General features: G+C 41.8%; 1 protein-coding gene and 1 long non-coding RNA gene across 3 annotated transcripts in view; one reads left to right on the top strand and one right to left on the bottom strand.

The window, feature by feature from the left end:
• SKOR1 (SKI family transcriptional corepressor 1) overlaps positions 1-22,232 on the top strand; it is a 78,696-nt gene that overhangs the window by 9,900 nt on the left and 46,564 nt on the right. For both annotated transcript variants that reach the window (XM_077473395.1, XM_077473394.1), the window contains exons 2-4: positions 2,863-4,411; positions 14,689-14,788; positions 21,516-21,626. In XM_077473395.1, coding sequence (XP_077329521.1) covers positions 2,873-4,411; positions 14,689-14,788; positions 21,516-21,626 — 1,750 coding nt within the window. In that variant the 5' untranslated portion in view covers positions 2,863-2,872. The remainder of the gene's footprint in view (positions 1-2,862; positions 4,412-14,688; positions 14,789-21,515; positions 21,627-22,232) is intronic.
• Positions 1,272-22,232, bottom strand: part of LOC143963681 (uncharacterized) — a 162,359-nt gene continuing 141,398 nt past the window's right edge. The window contains exon 2 of the long non-coding RNA XR_013271021.1: positions 1,272-1,489. This is a non-coding gene — a long non-coding RNA (uncharacterized LOC143963681). The remainder of the gene's footprint in view (positions 1,490-22,232) is intronic.

The following is a 22,232-nucleotide window of genomic DNA, read 5'->3' as shown; positions in this document are numbered from 1 at the left end:
TCACATTCAGTATTTGGTCAAGGATTTTGGTAGCCACATCTTTGTACTGTCATCAGATATGTGTATAAGCTATATATTCTTTGCTTTTTTATTTTTTTGCACTTTTATCTTAATGTACAATAAAATATATAGTTTTTTTTATACATTTTTTGTCTCCGAAGTTGTTCTGTCTGATGTGCCTATGAAGTCCCTTCCCATTAAAAGGTATTCTCTTGTTCTATTTATATTGGGATGATGGCACCTTCGCAGCTCTCTACCATATATTTCCCAATAATTGCCCCATGGGCAGTATGATGCAAAACCAGACCCTTGTGCTCTTTGTGATCATGCAGTTTTGCATTGTGATCTCCTAGAGGAGAAATATTTGCTCCATGTACAATAAATATATAATAATATTATAAAATAAAATATAAAATAATATTCCTGATCATTGTGTTCTATATGATTGAGGTACAGTTTACAAGTGTGATCTCTTACAGGGGCAATCATTGCCCACGTGTAGTAAATATAACAACAATCCGGATCATTGTCTTCTATGGGATGAGGGTAGAGTTTTGAATTGTGATCTCATCTGGAAATAATTGCCCCATGTTCAGTAAATATAACACTCCTGATCATTGTGTTCTATATGATTGGGGCACAGTTTTGCACTGTGATCAAGGGGCAATATTTGCCTCCATGTGCAGAAAATATAATAACAATATTGATTGTCTTCTATGTGATCAATAAAGTTTTGCAGGGTGATCTCCTCCACAGGGGAAATTGCCCCTATGAGCAATAAATACAACACTCCTGACCAATGTGTAAAGTTTTGTATTGTCCTTGCATTAAAATCTCTTCTAGAGGGGAAATATTTGCCCCATGTGCAGTAAGTAGAACAATCCTGCCCCTTGTGCTCCATGTGATTGGTTAAGAGGAGTTTTGCAGTGTGATTCCTTGGGCTTGTCATACATTATACAGTTTTCCCTGTAGATCCCAAAACCATATAATATGAGGTCACACTTAAACCCTTAATTTGTATGCAATCAGGCAGGCCCTTGCACTACATAGTTGAAGGTAAATCTAAAGGAAAGTGAATATGAATATTGCATAATGTATGTCCAGCTTTAGAAGGGAAATAATTGCCCCATGTACAGTAAATATAATAATACAAAGATAATACTATAACTTGATCCAGTGCTTGAGCTGATGTACCTCCATCCTGTATAGTCATATGCTCAAATAATTCAAATTACAATGGGACTTTAAATAAGGGACAACGCAGGCAACAGTATAATTAAAAGTTAAATGATATTGCAATAAAACAATGTATTCAAAACATGCCTAAATGAAATAGGCTGACTGTTCTGCTATAGTTAGAGCTCCAAAATTCACACACAGATATGCATTCTTCACAATTCTCGATGGCAAAATCAAGTCTATCCCAATTCTCGACGCGTTTCATGAACTTAGGTGGCTTCCTCAGGAGTAGATGCTATTAATATGCTGTCTGCAGATAAAAAAAAATAACATTTCAAAATATAGATATGAAAAAATATACCCCTATAATATAAAATAGCCCTGATTAAGCTTTGCATTGTCCATGTATCTCATTGCACTGTGAGCTCCTCTAGAGGGGAAATATTTGACCAATGTGCATTAAATATAACAAATCCATGTATCTCATTTCACTGTGATCTCTTCTAGAGGGGAAATATTTGCACCATGTGCATAAAATATGATAATAGCTATCCTGATTATTGTCTGCATATGTTATCAATAAAGTTTTGCATTGTGATCTCTGGAAATATTTAATAAATATAACAAGTCCATATATCTCATTCCATTTTGATCTCTTCTAGAGGGGAAATATTTGCCTCAAGTGCATTAAATATAACAAGTCCATGTACCTCATTGCATTGTGATCTCTCCTAGAGGAGGGATATTTGCCCCATTTGCATTAAATATAACAAGTCCATGTACCCCATTCCATTGTGATCACTCCTAGAGGGGGCATATTTGCCCCATGTGCATTAAATATAACAAGTCCATGTATCTCATTCCATTTTGATCTCTTCTAGAGGGGGAATATTTGCTCCATGTGCCTTAAATATAACAAATCTATGAATTTCACTGCACTGCGATCTCTCCTGGGGGGGGGATTTGCCCTATGTGCATTAAATATAACAAGTCCATGTACCTCATTCCATTGCACTCTCTTCCATATCTCATTCCATTTTGATCTCTTCTAGAGGGGGAATATTTGCCCCATGTGCCTTAAATATAACAAGTCTATGAATCTCACTGCACTGCGATCTCTTCTGGGGGGGGGGGGGAGAGTTTGCCCCATGTGCAGTAAATATAACAAGTCCATGTACCTCATTCCATTGCACTCTCTTCCCTTCCATTTCACTCTCTTCCATATCTCATTCCATTTTGATCTCTTCTAGAGGGGAAATATTTGCCCCATGTGCATTAAATATAACAAGTCCATGTACTTCTTTCCATTGCACTCTCTTCTAGAGTGGGAAATATTTGCAACATGTGCTGTAAATATAACAGTTTTGGCCCTTGTGCTCCATGTGATTGGCAAAGGATTTTCCAGTGTGATCTCTTAAGAAGGGAAATAATTGCCCCATGTGGAATAAATATAATAATCCTGATCTGTATGCTTGGGGTAAAGTTTTGCATCATCAATGTATCTCACTGCATTGTGATCTGTTCTAGAGGGGGAATAGTTGCCCCATGTGCAATAAATATAACAAGTCCATGTATTTTGCATAGTGATTTCTTCTAGAGGGGGAATAGTTGCCCCATGTGCAATAAATATAACAAGTCCAAGTATCTCGCATAGTGATCTCAGTGTCTTATTTTCTCTTCCAGAGAAGAAAAAATGGAGGGGATCAGCGCCCAGAGGGACCCCAGCTCTCCACCCACCAGCAAGCAGGACACTCAGACCTTCTCGGGGACCATGAAGCCCAACCAGGTGGGGGAGGCATGCCTTTACGGGGTGCCCATCGTGTCCCTGGTGATAGACGGCCAGGAGCGCCTTTGCCTGGCCCAGATCTCCAACACACTGCTGAAGAGCTACAGCTACAACGAGATCCACAACCGGAGGGTGGCCCTGGGCATCACCTGCGTGCAGTGCACCCCGGTGCAGCTGGAGATCCTGCGCCGCGCGGGGGCAATGCCCATCTCGTCCCGCCGCTGCGGAATGATCACTAAGCGGGAGGCGGAGCGTCTGTGCAAGTCGTTCCTGGGGGAGCACCGGCCGCCTAAGCTGCCCGAGAACTTCGCCTTCGATGTGGTCCACGAGTGCGCCTGGGGCTGCCGGGGGAGCTTCATCCCGGCCCGGTACAACAGCTCCCGGGCCAAGTGCATCAAGTGCGGCTACTGCGGCCTCTACTTCTCCCCCAACAAGTTCATCTTCCACTCCCACCGCACCTCCGACTCCAAGTACACCCAGCCCGACGCTGCCAACTTCAACAGCTGGAGGCGCCACCTCCGCCTAAGCGATGGCACCGCCTCCGACGATCTGGCCCATTCCTGGGAGGACGTCAAGGCCATGTTCAACGGGGGGACCCGCAAGAGAGCCTTCTCGTCCCCGTCCAGCAGCGGAGGAGGAGGAGGCTCCAGCCGACAACACCTGGAATTGGCCCCTCCGCCTCCACCCCCTGCCAAATCCCTGAGAGTCTCCGCGGGGGAGGAGGAACAGGCGGCCCGCAGCTTCCCTCTCATCCCTGTCCCCAGCAAAGGCTTCTCCGGGGTGTTGCACAAGATGACCCCGCCTCTCTTCCCGCCCCCGCCGTACGGCTTCCCCGCCTTCAGCCTGTGCGCCAAAAAGGATGACGGTCTGCCCGACAAGGCCCTGCCCGGGGTCTTCTGGCCGGCCGCTCCGGCCTCCAAGGACTCGGTCTACCCGCACTTCCCGGTCTTCTGGCCGGCGGCTGGGGCACTGCCAGTACCGCCCTATCCGGGACTTACCCAGCAGCCACCTGCCGGCGCCAAGAGCTCCGCGGAGGCAGAGGAGTCGGAAGGGGGCGGGGAGGCGGTGGACGAGCCCTCCCGGGAGGAGGAGAGATCAGGGGATGAAGCCCGGTCCGGAGAGCCGCTCACCCCAAGGAAGCTCCGCTACATCTCAGCGTTCAGGCCGGTGGTGAAAGCGGCGGAGAGTCTGGCCAAACTGTATGGGGCGGCCCGGCCCACCGGATACTCCTCCCCCGACCTGCTGAGCGACACCTCCAGCTATCGCTCCGCCTCTCCGGGGCCAGACACCGCGGAGGAGGTAGATGTGGAGTCCGGACGCTTCCCTGAGGACGAGAGAGCCAGCCAACCCACACCCCGGTCCACCACTTCATCCCCGGCCAGAGACACCGAGGACAGGAGGGAGCCGAGCCCCAGGGGGAGTCCGAACAGCACAACAACCTATGAGGTGAGACAACTGCCATTATATGACACTGAGACAACTGCCATTATATGACACTGCCACTGAGACAACTGTCATTATGTGACACTGCCACAGCCTGAGACAACTGCCATTATATGACACTGCCTGACAACTGCCATTATATGACACTGCCACTGAGACAACTGTCATTATGTGACACTGCCACAGCCTGAGACAACTGCCATTATATGACACTGCCTGACAACTGCCATTATATGACACTGCCACTGAGACAACTGTCATTATGTGACACTGCCACAGCCTGAGACAACTGCCATTATATGACACTGCCACTGAGACAACTGTCACTATTGACACTGCCACAGCCTGAGAAAACTGATACTATCTGAGACAACTGCCATTATATGACACTGCCACTGAGACAACCGTCACTATGTGACACTGCCACAGCCTGAGACAACTGATACTATCTGAGACAACTGCCATTATATGACACTGCCTGACAACTGCCATTATGACACTGCCACTAAGACATCTGTCATTATATGACACTGCCACTGAGACAACTGTCACTATGTGATACTTCCACTGAGAAAACTGCCATTATATGACACTGCCACAGCCTGAGACAACTGCCACTATCTGAGACATCTGCCACTATATGACACTAGCACAGCCTGAGACAACTGCCACTTTCTGAGACACCTGCCACTATATGACACTACCACACCCTGAGACAACTGCTACTGAGACACCTACCACTATATGACACTGCTACTACTGGAGACAACTGCCACTATCTGAGAAAGCTGCCACTATAGGACACTGCTACTACCTGGGCTGGGACAACTGCCACTTTCTGAAACAACTGCCATTATATGACACTGCCACTATCTGAGACAACTGCCACTATAAGACTGCCACTATCTGAGACAGCTGCTACTATCTGAGACAACTGCCAACATATGACACTGCTACTACTTGAGACAACTGCTACTTTCTGAGACAACTGCCATTATATGACAGTGCCACTATCTGAGACAACTGCCACTATATGACACATCCACTATCTGAGATAACTGTTGCTATGTTATATTACCACTGCCTGAGACAACTGCTACTATCTGAAACAACTGCCCTTATATGACACTGCCACTATCTGAGACAACTGCCACTATGTGACACTGCCAGCACCTTAGACAACTGCCATTATATAGCGCTGGCACTATCTGAGACAAGTGCTATTAAATGGCACTGCCACTATCTGAGACAACTGCAACTATGTGACACTGCCACTACCTTAGACAACTGCCACTATATGACACTGCCACTACCTGAGACAACTGCTATTATTATACGACACTGCCTTGGCCTGAGACAACTGCCATTAGATGACACTGCAGCTGAGACACTGACTCTATATGATATTGCCATTATATGACACTGCCACTACCTGAGAAAACTGTCACTATATGACATTGCCACTACTTCTCACTGCACAACCTGAAACACTGCCACTACCTGAGACAACTGTCACTATATGGCACTGCCACTACCTGAGACAACTCTCACTCTATGGCACTGCCACTACCTGAGACAACTGTCACTATATGGCACTGCCGCTACCTGAGACAACTGTCACTCTATGGCACTGCCACTACCTGAGACAACTGTCATTTAATGGCACTGCCACTACCTGAGACAACTGTCACTCTATGGCACTGCCACTACCTGAGACAACCGTCACTCTATGGCACTGCCACTACCCGAGACAACTGTCACTTAATGGCACTGCCACTACCTGAGACAACTCTCACTCTATGGCACTGCCACTACCTGAGACGAATTGTCTCTGCCAGCAGGTGAGATACTGGATCCAACCTTCACTGCACCATCAGACACTGGGTCCAACTGTGTGTATATCAGACACTGGATTCAATTATTACTGTACCACCCGAGAGACACTGGATCCAACTGTCACTGCACCAGGGGACATACAGAATCTAACTGTCAGTGCACTAACTAAGACACTGGATCCAACTGTCACTTTTACCAGTTGAGCCACTCTATCCAGTTCTGGTTGCACAAGGCGATACACTGGATCCAGCTGTCACTGCACCACGTGTGACGCTGGATCTCAATGAAACTCCACCATCTGAAATGCTGCAACTAACTGTTCCTGCATCTTGTGAGACCCTGAAACCAACTGTCATTGCTGCAAATGGAACACTAGGATTGATTTACTAAACAAGTTAAAGATGTTCACTTAGCGGTGACATGCAATGAAATTTTTGCTAGACCGTGATTGGTGAACTTTCCCTTCGCTAAATGAGCGGTCTCCACCCTCTAGGTCTAGATCATCAACCCAGTTGGATCCAAGTGTCAGTACGTTATATGAAGATACTAAACATCAACTGTCACAACCCCATTCACCTAGATAGAGTAGACTGGGCTATGTATGGGGGGACACTGGGATCCAGATCATACTACAACATACATCTAGACAGAGAAGACTGGAACTTTCTCTGGGCTTTAGTTCTGTATGATGAGACACAGGAAGCTGGCATTGTGCACTACACCTCTATGGGGGGCATTCAGATACAGACCATGGGGTATATGTGACTCTGGTAACCAGCTGTCATTGAACAATACACTGAGATACAGAAGAGAGAAGATCAACTGTCACTGGAACCCGCACTCCTACAATGGGGCTTTCAGATATAGACGACAGGAGCCGTCTCTGGTCATTATTCCCCTTTACTGTATCATTACATAGAAAATAGCTGCCATTCTACTACGTACACTGATACACATATATACAGATGCACCCATATACACATATATACAGATGTACCCATATACATATACATATATATACAGATGTACCCATATACATATACACATATATACAGATGTACCCATACACATATATACAGATGTACCCATACACATATACACATATATACAGACATACCCATATACACATATATACCAACGTATGCATATACACATATATACCGATGTATACATATACACATATATAGAGACGTACACATATAAATATACACATATATACAGATGTACCCATATACACATATATACAGACATATACATATACACATTTATCCATATATACAGATGTACACATATACACATATATACAGACGTATACATATACACATATATACAGACGTATACATATATACACAGAGGGGCATACAGACAACTAATAAAAAAACTGTAAAAAAAAAGAAAATGAGAACAAATTTGAGTTGTTGTAAGTAGCAACCAATGAGGTTTCATTTTATGGAAAGAATAAACCACAATTCTGATTGGCTGCTCAGTTTTTACTCACCTTTCCTTTTCTCCATTTTACTAAACTAGCAAAGATGTTTGGTCTGGTCCATACTGTCCATTACTATCAGTGCGGGGGCAAGGTCATCCAGAGCCATAGGCGTGCAGGGGGGGGGGGGGGTGCCAGGTGCCTGCACACTTTAATCACTGTGTGCAGTGCTGACTCCCCCTACTGCCCAGACATCCCCCCATGTTGCTCCCCCCCCCCCCCCAGTGCTGCTGGCTTCCCTCCTATTCCCTCAGATGCTGCCGTTTCAGATGGAGAGTGGAGGAAAGGGCCAGTCAATATGTGATTTATTGGCCCTTTACTTTTCTAAATGAACACAGTGAACACACTCGCTGTGTTCATTCATAACTGAAGCATAGTAAACTGTGTCTACTATGCTTCCGTTTATTTATTTTATATATATATATATATATTTTTTTACATAAATAAAGGCACCTGTATGTAACTGTAAATTGAAACCAGTGAAGCTGGGGGGTTTAACTTCAAATAAATTATAATCACTTCATATATATAAATGATGAAACGGTAAAGCAAGGCGCTATCACACTAAAAAATATTTTTCTTTAGTGCTGACAAAATTGTCTGTAATAATAATAATAATAATAATTATAATAAAAACAATATATATTTTTTATTTTTTTCAGTTTATTTTTTAATATAAATAAAGGCACTTGATTATAGCTATACATTTAAACCAGTGAAGCTGCCCCTTTTAAAGTAAAATAAGTAATAATCACTTCCTATATATTATAAAACAGTATGAAGAAATTGTCTGTAATAATAATAATAATCATCATCATAAAAAAATCATCATAAAAAAAGCAAATATATATATATATATATATAGTTATAGTTATAGTTATATTGTTATTATTATTATTACAGACAATTTCTGCACCAAAAAAAAATTATATATATATATATATATATATATATTTTTGTTTTTTTTTGGTGCAGAAATTGTCTGTAATAATAATAATAACAATATAACTATATATATATATATATATATATATATATATAGATAGATAATTTTGATAAAAATATCAATATATATATATTATATTTTTTATAAATATTTTAAGTGCTGCAGAAATTGTCTGTAATAATAATAACAATATATATATATATATATATATATATATATATATATATATATATCGTTATTATTAATATTACAGACAATAGACAATTTCTCAATTTCTGCAGCACTTAAAATATATTATATATATATATATATATATATAATTTTGATATTTCCACTGGTACACATACTTATACGACACAAGACATCAAATATATATTTGAAAAGCTTCAAATGTGAAGACTGATGTCCCACTTCTTCTGAAATTCATGTGACCGACAAAGCAATTATAAAAATGTCCTGTAATGGGTACGATCAGTTACTTCATCAGTGATTTATATAACTGTATTAGATAATTAAAACAGATTCTAAGACTTTTTTTTTATATTTATTAACTCTAAATTAACTGTGTAAAAAAAATATATATATATAAATATACAAAAAAAATATATATGTATATATTAATATACAAAAAAAAAAAAAAAAAAAATATATATATATATATATATATATATATATATATATATATATGTGTGTGTATGTATATATTTTTTTCTACAGTTAGGTTAGAGTTAATTAATATAAAAAAAAAGTCTTAGAATCTGTTGTAATTATCTAATACAGTTATATAAATCAATGGTGAAGTAACTGATCGTACCCGTTACAGAACATTTTTATAATTGCTTTGTCAGTCACATTCATTTCAGAAGAAGTGGGACATCAGTCTTCACATTTGAAGCCTTTCAGATATATATTTGGTGTCTTGCGTGGTATAAGAGTATCAGTGGCAGGCTTTATCACTGCTCGTTCCACGCTAATGACATGCCACATTCATATTTCGCAGATGAGACCCACCAAAACTATCTTAATAACCGTGTTTTAGAGCATTGATTTCATGTCCAAATTAATAAGCGCACACATAAAATCTCATTCTCTCTCTGTGTGAATAGCTATCACGCTCGCTCGCAATTACTTTATCAGATCTGTCAATCAACATTTTCTCTGAACATACGAGGTCAAGAAGCAGCTGTCTTGCCCAAACGGTCCCTTAGGACATTTTAGCTGGCTGTTTATATATTCCGGTAGCAATAGATGTTGCATCTCGAACTCTGCCTGTTTTTATCATACCTGTCCTATGAGATAAAGGGGCTGTACGCGGCGACATTCATATTTCTAAATCTTATTTCTGCTAGCGCGCACCTGTCATCATTATTTTTAACCTACCACTAGGGTGCAGCGCATTCTCCGAAAACAATGTTATGGTTATTTATGGCTTTAAATTGCTGAGTGTTGCTTGAATACCCGTGTGTCAACATTTCAGCAGCCCAAGTGGATTATTGCTGATATTTAGATGTTTTTTTAGATGGGACAGAAGGTGCTGATTAATGAAAACTGGAGCAAACCTACAGCATGGCTATTGACCATATTAATTGAGATTTTACCCTACCATTGCTAACCGGCACTGCAAAAAAAAAAAAAAAAAACATGGATTCTAAGCGCCACAGGCAATGCCTCTGCTTTACCTTCATAAATCAGCACCATAGTACAGAAAAGTGATTGTCAGGATAAAAGGCTACTCACGTGAGCAAGGCTTCCATAACCCTTGCTTTTGTACTATAATAACAATTTTAAAACACAAAAACTCTAATTTACATACAAATTTTGTATTCATCACAGTGCGTGGCTTTCGAATTGATACATTTTATTTTCAAACATTTCGTTTTTAAGCATGTAATTTTACTAATTTATTAATAATTACTGCTTTTATCCGATAATGTTTTTTTTTTTTTTTTTTTTGTGCTGTTGCTATCAAAAAAAAAATTGCTACGTTGTGAAGAGCACATAATTATAGGCCATAACATTTACCTTAGCGATACACGGGCTGAACCCCAGGAGTTTAATCTTTCTTTGTGTTTCCCCGATTTCCCCCCATAGATTGGGAACACCTGTAAGGCTCCATCTAAGCACATTACCATAGAGTTAATTATCCTGATTAGAGAAAGTCCTTTCATGCTCAGAGGCTGCAGCGTGCTAGGGGCAGCCCTTTGAAGAGACTGCGTATATTGGCCCTTTTTCTAATGTGGGCAATTTTATCTGAAGCACGGATAATTATATATCATAAAATGCTTGTCCTCTTTAAGATCTTATTATTTACAGATCTTAAAGAAAGGCATCTGGCTGATCATTTATCGAATGTATGTGCCTCAACAAGCTTGAAGAGTCCAGTACGAGCCTTTCATGAGCAAAACACCGGGTCTTTAAACTGAGTTTGGGGTGTGGGGGGGGGGCATTTATTTTAAATATTGTTTTAAAATTCATATATTTATTTTTATAATTTTGAACTATAATTTTATTATATATTTGTATTTTTTATTACATTTTTTATAATGTTGTATTATATATTTTTTTATAATATATCTATATTATGTATTTTTATAATATATTTATATTATTATTTAGCTTTATAAAGTTGTATTATATTTTTTGTAATATATTTATATTATATTATTTATATTATATTTTTTATAATTTAATCATTTTTATTTATACCATTTATTCAGGGAAGACACCCATTCTTTTTAGCCAGAATCGGACTATCCAAGCAAGGTGGATAGGACAGAGTAAAAGTGTAGCACCATGTGTGCATTTTGTAGCAATTTATTTTCCATGTTTATTTTAACTGTGTTCCATGGATATTATATATTGAACAAAATTTTATCATTATAATATTATATTGCCTTTTTTTTTGGAATAGTATATTAATGTCACTACAATTCAGCATGGGGTTCATCTCTACAGCAGTGCCTATCCTTCATTTCCTGAATCTGCTTTACATAAGGATCTATTTATTAAAATTCCCACAGCTTTCTTTCATTTTTCTATATGGATCCAAATGGGGAAAAAACTGAGAATCCTTAAAGAAAGTTCTGCAGATTTTTTTTTAAAGACCCCTATTTGTTAGACCTAGGCCTAGCGATCTTGAGTTATATTGTATATATTACATGATATTATTGAGTTACATTACTTGTATATTATATGATATTATATTAAATTATAAAAAATGTCTCTTCTTGTATAGTTCTTCTTTCTTTCTTCTTCTTCCTTCTTCTTCATTTTTTATCCTTCTTCTTTCCGTCTTCTTCTTTCTTCGTTCTACCTTTTTCTTCTCCTTTCTTCTTCCTTCGTCTTCCTTCTTCTTTCTTCTTCTTCTTATTATTTCTTCTTCCTTCTTCTTCCATCTTCTTCTTTCTTCTTCTTCTTCCTTCTTCTTCCATCTTTCTTCTTCTTCTTTATTCTTCCTTCATCTTTCTTCTTCTTCTTTTTTCTTCCTTCTTCTTTCTTCTTCTCCTTTGTCTTCTTCTTCTTTCTTTTTCCTTCTTCTTTCTTCTTCCTTCTACCTTCTTCCTTGTTCTTCCGTCTTCTTCTTCCTTCTTTCTTTCTTCCTGCTTCCTTCTTCTTCTCCTTTCTTCTTCTTTCTTCTTCTTCCTTCTTCTTTCCAAGCAGAAGCAACGTGCTGTTATAGAGTTCTTGACAAAGGAAAGATGCAGGCTGTCCGACATCCCCAGGAGGCTACAGAATATTTACAGAGATGACACCATGGACAAGAGCAATGTCTTTTCATTGGTGACTCTTCTCAATGGTGTCATCTCTGTAAACATTCTGTAGCCTTCTGTGGATGTCAGAAAGCCTGCACCCCTCCATCAAGAACTCAACGACTGCAGATTGCTTCTGCTTGGAATCCATTATTTACCTCTAATGAAAAAGAAAAAAGAGCTACTAAAGAGGAAGAGTTACTCTACCAACATGTGAAATTTGAACAACCTATGTAAGTTATTAAAAAAGTCATGCCCGCTGACGCATTACTTTCATCAGAGCCCTCGTATTATTGGTTGATGGTTGAACTGGATGGACTTTGGCCAGATTAACTATGTAACTATTATCAAAAACTTTTCCCAAACTCAGTGGAGGCTGGAACTCAATATTTTGGAGGGGTGCGGCAAAAAAACCTGCCCCCTCACTCGCATAAACCGCCACCTCCCCCCCCCCCCCCAGTGCACAGGATGACCTCGGAACACACACTGCTCCACGCTCATCCTCCCATCTGCAATCAGGGCAATCTCTCCACACGTCCACTTTAGCTCTTCTCTCCCGAGCAGCTCTACAGAGCCAGTAAGGCGGCAATCAGTCTTGGGAGGCCCGAGGCCTTGGGAGGCTGATGCTGCTCCTCGCTCCAACCTGCCATTGCTTCTCCTTACGGCCGAACAGGAAGTGGGTCCTGAGACCTGATTGACCGGGAGTCCTAAGACTCCTTGGCCAATCGGGTCTCAGGCCCAACATCCTGATTGTCTGGGAGGAGAAGCAGGTAGACATTAGCGAATATTAATTCGCTAATGTCACACAACTGGGTGGGCTAGCACCGTGCCCTGGGCCCACTCTTTTTTAAGCCAATTAGATCCTCAGACTTTAATCATGTGCTTCACAAAAAAAAAAAATCCCATTAAAATCCCCGCGTCCGGCGCCCTGCATGTAGATTAGGGGCCGGGCGCATGGATTAGGGGAGTGGCGCCCCTGCGCCCCTGATGGAGCAGCCGCCAATGCCAAAACTTGAATGTTTTTTTAAAGTGAAGTCCACAGGTCTGTCCAATCCTTTGATATTATTATTATTATTATACAGGATTTATATAGCGCCAACAGTTTGCGCTTTACAACACAATGGCGGATAGTACAGTTACAATACAAATCAATACAGGAGGGATCAGAGGGTCCTCTCATTAGAACTTACAATCTAGAAAGGAGGGTCAAGTGCAACATAAGGTAATAACTGTGGGGGGATGAACTGATGGAGAAAATAAAAGTACAGTTGTTAGGTGTGGGTGGGGTAGGCTTTTCTGAAGAGGAGGGTTTTCAGGGATCGTCTAAAAGCTAATAGAGTAGGAGATAATTGGACAGGTTGGGGTAAGGAGTTCCATAGAATGGGAGAGGCTCTGGAAAAGTCCTGGAGGCGAATTTTGGAGGAGGTGACGAGGAAGCTAGAGAGCGGGAGGTCTTGGGAGGAATGAAGGGAACGAGTAGGTCGGTATTTTGAGACTAGGCTAGTGATATAGCCGGGGGCGAAATTGTGGATGGCTTTGTAAGTTGTTGTTAGTATTTTGAATTTCATTTGTTGGGTTGAGCGGGAGCCAGTGGAGGGATTGACAGAGAGGAGTAGCAGACACTGAGCGATTGGTAAGGTGGATGAGTCTGGCAGCGGCATTCGTGATGGATTGAAAGGGGGGGGGTGGGTAGACTATGTAGAGGTAAACCAATGATTAGGGAGTTGCAGTAGTCGTGGCAAGAGAATGACCGGGGAGTGAATTAAGAGCTTTGTTGTGTCATTGGTTAGAAAGGGGCGTATTTTGGAGATGTTAAGGAGGTTGAGGTGGCAAGTTTTGGACAGTGATAGGACGTGGGGGCTTAAAGGAGAGTTCCGAGTCCAGGACTACACCTAGAACCTTGGCATGCGGGGACAGGCTGATATTTAGATAGAGAGATCAGGGGAGGGCTCACATGGGGGGAGGAAAACGTATAAGTTCGGTTTTGGATAGATTGAGTTTGCGGAAGTGGTGTGACATCCAGACTGATAGATCTGTTAGTAAATTATGATGTGAAGTCATGATGTGTTATGATGCGATCTTGGAGAATACTTTTCTATTTTGCATTTCCAATTCTTAGCGATCGTTAACAGAAAACCATGTGTAATTACTGTACATCGGTCAATCCCATTTCTACAGTTTTTTTTTTTTATTTTTTTTAGCAATTATCAATAATGTATTACCAACAAGACACACCTACATTTTTTGATGTTGTGTCCCGCAGGTTTATGCAAAGCAGATGGCAGAGATGCCTCCGACCATGAAGGGTAGCACGCCACATCAAGGCCTCGCCACGTCTTATCTGTGCAGCATGGACCCCAACGGTAAGAAATCACAGGTTGCTGAGCGACGTTCAAGTTCGTGCAGGAGTGCGCGAGCCTGGTCGCTGCTAACACCTTCAGGAAATGTTATGTTTTTGTACATGCAGGGTGCTAGGAGCTGTGCCATGGACAACCATAATCTGGGCCCAACCACCCATGAGAACCACGCATCTTTCTATGTTGCACCCTTGTCAGTATATCTCTGTACCGGGCTAATATTAGTCAGTGGATACAGTAGTTGATAAGGCAAAAGAACCTTTTATGCTATATTCAGGTTCACAGTTTGCAAGCATGAAGCCCACCAGACTTGTTTGATGGCCAATAGCACATGGGATGGTAAAAATAAGCAAATTTCATTGTTGAAAGGTAACACCCAGCATAAAGGATGGAACTCTAATCCAGGACCGATGGATTTCATACTTTTCAGGGGCACAATGAGGTGACTCTACAAGATGTAAACCCCCCTCACTGACCCAAACCCGGTATCTCCTCGATTCTACAGCCAGTGCCGGGACAAGGTCATCTAAAGCCCAGGATGAACATGCCACATTGCAATTTCCTCCCCAAAAGATGTATGAGCATTATGTGTCAGCAAAAATCCCCTCTCCCCCCAAAAAAAATATGCTTCCTTCCAGCACAACCCCCCCCCCCAAGGAAAAAGAATTCCCCCTTCCTAGCACAAATTTTCTACCCCTCAAATTTCCCCTCCGAGCACAAATTATTTACCCCCCCCCACTCCAAATCCCTCCTCCCAGCACAACTTCCCTCCCCAATCCTCCATCTTAGTACAAATATCCCCCCCCACCCAAATTTCTTCTTTTAGCACAAATGCCCCCCCCAAACTTTCCTACTAGCACAAATCCCCCTTCAAAAAAAAATTGCCCCTACTAGCACAAATCCCCGCCATAATATTACCTTTTTTTTTTTTTACACAAATCCTCTTCCCCCATCCCTCCTCTCAATACAACCCCCCCCCCCCCATCACCACTCCGAGCACTCCTCCCAAAATGTCCCCTCCTAGAACAATTCTTACCACCTGTGGCCCCCCAAATTCCCCTTCCAACACAAATCCCCTCCCCCCAATTTCCTTGTGGTGCCCCCCCCCACCTCATATCATACCACCCCCCCTTGTCCCGGCCCTGTCTACACCCACACTTCATTGATCCCTTATAATTGCCTTTGTTTCTCTTACATTCTCGGTTACCTTAGAGCGGATCTTCACCCAGAAGTTGAGGTCACGTTTGCCTCCTCCCCTCTACTACCAGCTGGACATAACTGTTTTTTTTTTTTTCAATGGTGATTTGTGCTGATTTTTCTCATTTCTCGCCTAGGCAATAGTTACATATTTTTTCCTGTGCTGCCCTGTGCATGCACAGATGTGCTACCGAACGTCAGGTCCCAAAGGAGCCCTGCAGGACATGCTGCACACGTATGAGTTTCCCCGACCATCTGCACCTGTATGGGATTTCTCATGCATGCGCAAAGATGGTTATCAGGGAGCACCCAAAACTGCACCGTCTTTGCGCATGTGCAGGAAATCAGCTGTGCATGCACATATGTGCCAGAGGGCTCTGATAGGAACCCGAAGGCTGGACAGAGCCCCTTGGCACATCTTTAATGGCCATAATGGGGAGCCGGGCCCGGTACAGAGAGGAACTGAAGGTCTTCTTTAAGAGCTAGGACATTTACTAAAGGCAAATTGGCTGTTTATTTTGCAATGGAAGTTGTAATTGACAAAGGGGATTTTCCTCACAGCTTAGTGAATGTGGGAAAAATTCACTTTGCAAAGACTACCAAATCGCATGCGAGGAAAACAGCATTTTTGCTTGCAAATGATTGGATGATGGAGGTCAGCAGATCTTTGCACGATTCACTATGCTGTGGGGTAAAAGTCCCTTGAAAAGTGAACAGTCTACTTGCCTTTAGGAAATCAACCCCACGAGGAAATACAGGCTGATTTCACACTGAAAGCGCCGGCTGTTAGCGGTAAATCGCTGCTCGTTTTAACAACGCTTTACTGCTGTTTAAGCTAGTGAAAGAAGGGGTTTAAAACTCCCATGTTGCGGCGCTTCCAAGGCGCTTTTCAGGCACTTCGAGAAGCGCCATCCATTCATTGCAATGGGCAGGGGCGTTTTGGGAGCAATGTATACAGCGCTCCCAAACTGCCCCAAAGATGCTGCTTGCAGGACCTTTTCTATCATCCTGCAAGCGCACCGCCTGGATGTGAAAGCACCCATTACAGAGAATGGTAGGCAATTTTCAAGCACTTTACAGGTGCTATTTCTAGCGCTAAAACCCCTAAAAACTGCCTCAGTGTGAAAGGGGTCTTACAGTCATTTCACACCAAGCCACGGGGGGCGTCGGCGGTAAAGTGGCGCCATCGCAGTGCTCCCCCATTGATTTCAATGGGGAGCAGCGATGGAGGAGTTAACTCACTCCAAAGAAGCTGCTGGCAGGACTTTTTCTGATGCACTGCCAGTGCACCGCTCCAGTGTGAAAGCCCTCGGCTTTTTTCAGGCGCTATACAGGCGCTGTTTTTAGCGCTGTAGCGCCTGAAAAACGTTGGCAGTGTGAAAGGGGTCTTACTAAAACTGGTGCGCAGTTTTTTTAGATCCAGCTCTCAAACTTTTTCCGTAGGAAATTCCGACAGAAAAAGTCCGCTAGAGCCCACACACGATCGGATTTTCCAACAACATACGGTAATCCAATCTGACTTTTTCCGTCGGAATTTCCGACCGTGTGTATGGGGCATAAAGCAGATCTACAACATGCAAAAAGCACTAAAAATGCATTGGTGGGAATCAAGTCTTACTCTGTAAAGGCAAATGGACTGTTCACTTTGTAAGGACATTTTACCCCACAGATTAGTGAATCATGCAAAGATCTGCTGACTTCCACCATTCAATCGTGTTCAAGAAAAATGCTGTTTTTATGTTTTCTTTGAATGTGATTGGGTATTCTTTTCAAAGTGAAATTTTACCGCATTCACTAAGCTCTGAGGAAAATCCCCTTTGTCAATTGCAACGTCCCTTGCAAAATGAACGGTCTATGTGCCTTTAGTAAATCAACCCCTGTGTGTCTGCCATGGATAGATTAGAGAAAAAGGCTTTAGTAGCCTATTGATGGTCAACTGAGTTTCTTACATATCATGACTGTGGACGCATGCAGACTGCTACATTCTTGCAGTGGATTTCCATTGCCTTATTTGTATTCATTATAATGGGAATGTTGGAGAATGGAAGGACATTGGTTTTCTTTGTTGGAGAATGGAAGGACATTGGTTTTCTTCTATGTTAGAGAATGGAAGCACATTGGTTTTCTGTATTGGAGAATGGAAGGGCATTGGTTTTCTGTGTTGGAGAATAGAATCACATTGGTTTTCTGTGCTGGAGAATGGAAGGACAATGGTTTTCTGTGCTAGAGAATTGAAGGACATTGGTTTTCTGTGCTGGAGAATGGAAGGACATTGGTTTTCTGTGCTGGAGAATGGAAGGACATTGGTTTTCTGTGTTGGAGAATAGAAGCACATTGGTTTTCTGTATTGGAGAATGGAAGGGCATTGGTTTTCTGTGTTGGAGAATAGAAGCACATTGGTTTTCTGTGCTGGAGAATGGAAGCACAATGGTTTTCTGTGCTAGAGAATGGAAGGACATTGGTTTTCTGTGCTGGAGAATGGAAGGACAATGGTTTTCTGTGCTAGAGAATGGAAGGACATTGGTTTTCTGTGCTGGAGAATGGAAGGACATTGGTTTTCTGTGCTGGAGAATGGAAGGACATTGGTTTTCTGTGTTGGAGAATAGAAGCACATTGGTTTTCTGTATTGGAGAATGGAAGGGCATTGGTTTTCTGTGTTGGAGAATAGAAGCACATTGGTTTTCTGTATTGGAGAATGGAACGGCATTGGTTTTCTGTGTTGGAGAATGGAAGGACATTGGTTTTGTGTGTTGGAGAATGGAAGGACATTGTTTTTTTGTGTTGGAGAATGGAAGGGCATTGGTTTTCTGTATTGGAGAATGGAAGGACATTGGTTTTCTGTGTTAGAGACTCAAAGGACATTGGTTTTCTGTGTTGGAGAATGGAGGGACATTGTTTTTTTGTGTTGGAGAATTGAAGGGCATTGGTTTTCTGTATTGGAGAATCGAAGGACATTGGTTTTCTGTGTTGGAGAATCGAAGGACATTGGTTTTCTGTGTTGGAGAATCGAAGGACATTGGTTTTCTGTGTTGGAGAATCGAAGGACATTGGTTTTCTGTGTTGTTACCTACAACAATCTGTTCTTGGACCCCTTATCTTCTCTATCTACACCTCCTCCCTCTTGGTCACTTGATAACTGCCCACGACTTCCAATACCACTTATATGCAGATGACACCCAAATCTGTCTACTCCTCACCTCACTCCTTCTGTCTCTTCTCGCATTACTTTTTTTTTTTTTCCAACGCATTACTAACTTACTAAATGACATATCAGCATGGACGTCGCACCACTTCCTGAAATCTCTCTAAAACTGAGCTATTAATATGCCCCCCTCCGTGACTTTTCCATCAAAATAAACAATGCAACCATCAGTCGTCCCCCCTCACTCCAGGGTACTAGGTGTAATCCTAGACTCTGACTTGTCATTTCATCCCAAGTCCAATCGTTGTCAAAAGTTTTTAGAATTCACCACTGTAACATCTCTAAAATTTGCCCCTTTTTAACAAATGAAACCACCAAGCTCCTCATTCACTCCCTTGTTATCTCTCACCTTGACTATTGCAACTCCCTTCTCATTGGCCTGCCTCTCCATAGGTTCCTCCCCTCTTCAGTCTATCATGAATGCTGCTGCCAGACTTATCCACCTTACCAACCGCTCAGTGTCTGCCAACCCTCTCCGCCAATCCCTACACTGGCTCCCAACCACCCAGAAAATTAAATTCAAAATACTAACCACAACATACAAAGCCATTCACAACTCTGCCCCGAGCTACATCACCGATCCTGTCTCCAAATATCACACAAATCATCCCCTCCGCTCTTCTCAAGACCTCCTACTCTCAAGCTCTCTCATCTCCTCCTCCCATGCTTTTCTTCAGGATTTCTCCAGAGCCTCTCCCATCCTCTAGAACTCACTACCTCCACCGGTCCGGCTATCCCCTACTCTTGCTACCTTCAGGCAATCCCTGAAAACTCATCTCTTCAGGGAAGCCAATCATGTCTCCAACTAATCTTCTACCACTTCCATCAGCTCATTCCCCACAGTCACAACCTTTTGTACCACCTGCCCCACCCTATTAGATTGTAAGCTCTTCTGAGCAGGGCCCTGTTAATTCTTTTGTATTTTATTGTATTATAACTGTATTGTCTCCCTTTTATATTGTAAAGCGCTGCGTACACTGTTGGCGCTATATAAATCCTGTATAATAATAATAATAATGGAAGCACATTGGTTTTCTGTGATGGAGAATGGAAGCACTTTGTTTTTTTATGTTGGAGAATGGAACCACATTATTTTTTTACGTTGGAGAATAGAAGCACTTTGGTTTTCTATGTTGAAGAATGGAACCACATTTTTTTTATGTTAGAGAATGGAAGCACATTGGTTTTCTGCATTGGAGAATGGAAGCACATTGGTTTTCTATGTTGGAGAATGGAAGCATATTGGCTTTCTGTGATGGAGAATGGAAGCACATAATTTTTTCTTATGTTGGAGAATGGAACCATATTGATTTTTTATGTTGGAGAATAGATGCACTTTGATTTTCTATGTTGATGAATGGAGCCACATTGTTTTTTTATTTTAGAGAATGGAAGCACACTGGTTTTCTGTATTGGGAAATAGAAGCACTTTGGTTTTCTATGTTGAAGAATGGAACCACATTGGCTTTCTATGTTGGAGAATGGAAGCACATTGTTTTTTCTTATGTTAGAGAATGGAACCACATTGATTTTTTATGTTGGAGAATAGATGCACTTTGATTTTCTATGTTGAAGAATGGAGCCACATTATTTTTTTATTTTAGAGAATGGAAGCACAGTGGTTTTCTGTATTGGGGAATGGAAGGACATTGGTTTTCTGTGTATGAGAATGGAAGGACGTTGGTTTTCTGTGTTGGAGAATGGAAGGATGTTGGTTTTCTGTATTGGAGAATGGAAGGAGATTGGTTTTCTGTATTGGAGAATGGAAGCACATTGGTTTTCTGTGTTGGAGAATGAAAGGACGTTGGTTTTCTGTATTGGAGAATGGAAGAACATTGGTTTTCTATGTTGGAGAATGGAAGTACACTGGTTTTCTATGTTGGAGAATGGAAGGACACTGGTTTTCTATGTTGGAGAATGGAAGGACACTGGTTTTCTATGTTGGAGAATGGAAGGACACTGGTTTTCTATGTTGGAGAATGGAAGGACACTGGTTTTCTGTGTTGGAGAATGGAACCACATTTGTTTTCTATATTGGCATTCTTCATGAAAAACTGATTAAAATAATCAGAAGATGGAATAATAAATGGGTTGCTCTACACGTTACGTGTGGGAATGTGCCCATTCTTGGTCACACGTGTAGGTCCAAGCTGGAACAATGTAACTATGCACAAATATCCATACCTGAAATTGTTTTTTAAAGATACATTTTTTGTATGATGGATTAGTTCCATGTGATCCTAGAGACGCACCATGCAGTGGAGCAGTGAGGGGTTCTATGTACGTTCAAGGTGCACAGCTTAGAGTTAAAAAGGTATTTTATTGCTTTTTCAGATCACGATTCAGAGGACAGCCATTCAACGGCTGAAGATCTGGAGAGCAGGAAGTCATTCCAAGACCAAAGGAGCCATTTATCTCACGCCAGCCCCTTACACCCTGACCGAGGTACGTCCCCGACCCCATCCACTATATCTCTCTAATGCTCCGTCTTCACACTCTGCCAGAGCTCCGCTCCCACTTGTCTCATAAATGGGCAGTTTGTGTTCTACCTCCCGATCCTATAAAGCGTGCGCATTACCCCATCTTCCCGGTTAATGTCCGCATTAATAATACATCTTTGGCACTTCTTATTCACAATCGATAGAAGGAGATTTAAATCAGCAGTAAAAAGCCTTGTCCCCTCCAGCTTCAACCGATAAATATTTAAAGAACCAATTCACTTGTTTAAAGATTGCCCTTCTCCGGAATACGGCGTACTTTCTGCAGATTTCCTTCTCTTTCTACAAGGAGGAAAAAAAAAAAAGTCAATTGCATGAAATTAGCATTTTGCTAGTTTTCCAAAATAATGAGTGTTTAACCCCTTCAATACCGGGCACTTTTACCCCCTTCCTGCACAGGCCAATTTTCAGCCCTGTCACATGTTGAATGACAATTTGCGCGGTCATACAACACTGTACCCAAATGACATTTTTATCATTTTTTTCACACAAATAGAGCTTTCTTTTGGTGGTATTTTGAGGATTTTATTTCTTGCTAAAAAAAAACGAAAAA

Source organism: Lithobates pipiens, unplaced genomic scaffold (assembly GCF_037356315.1).
Source record: "Lithobates pipiens isolate NorthernLeopardFrog02 unplaced genomic scaffold, aLitPip1_a1.2 Scaffold_8, whole genome shotgun sequence".
Lineage (NCBI taxonomy): Eukaryota > Metazoa > Chordata > Amphibia > Anura > Ranidae > Lithobates > Lithobates pipiens.
This window is presented reverse-complemented; position numbering and strand designations above follow the sequence as displayed.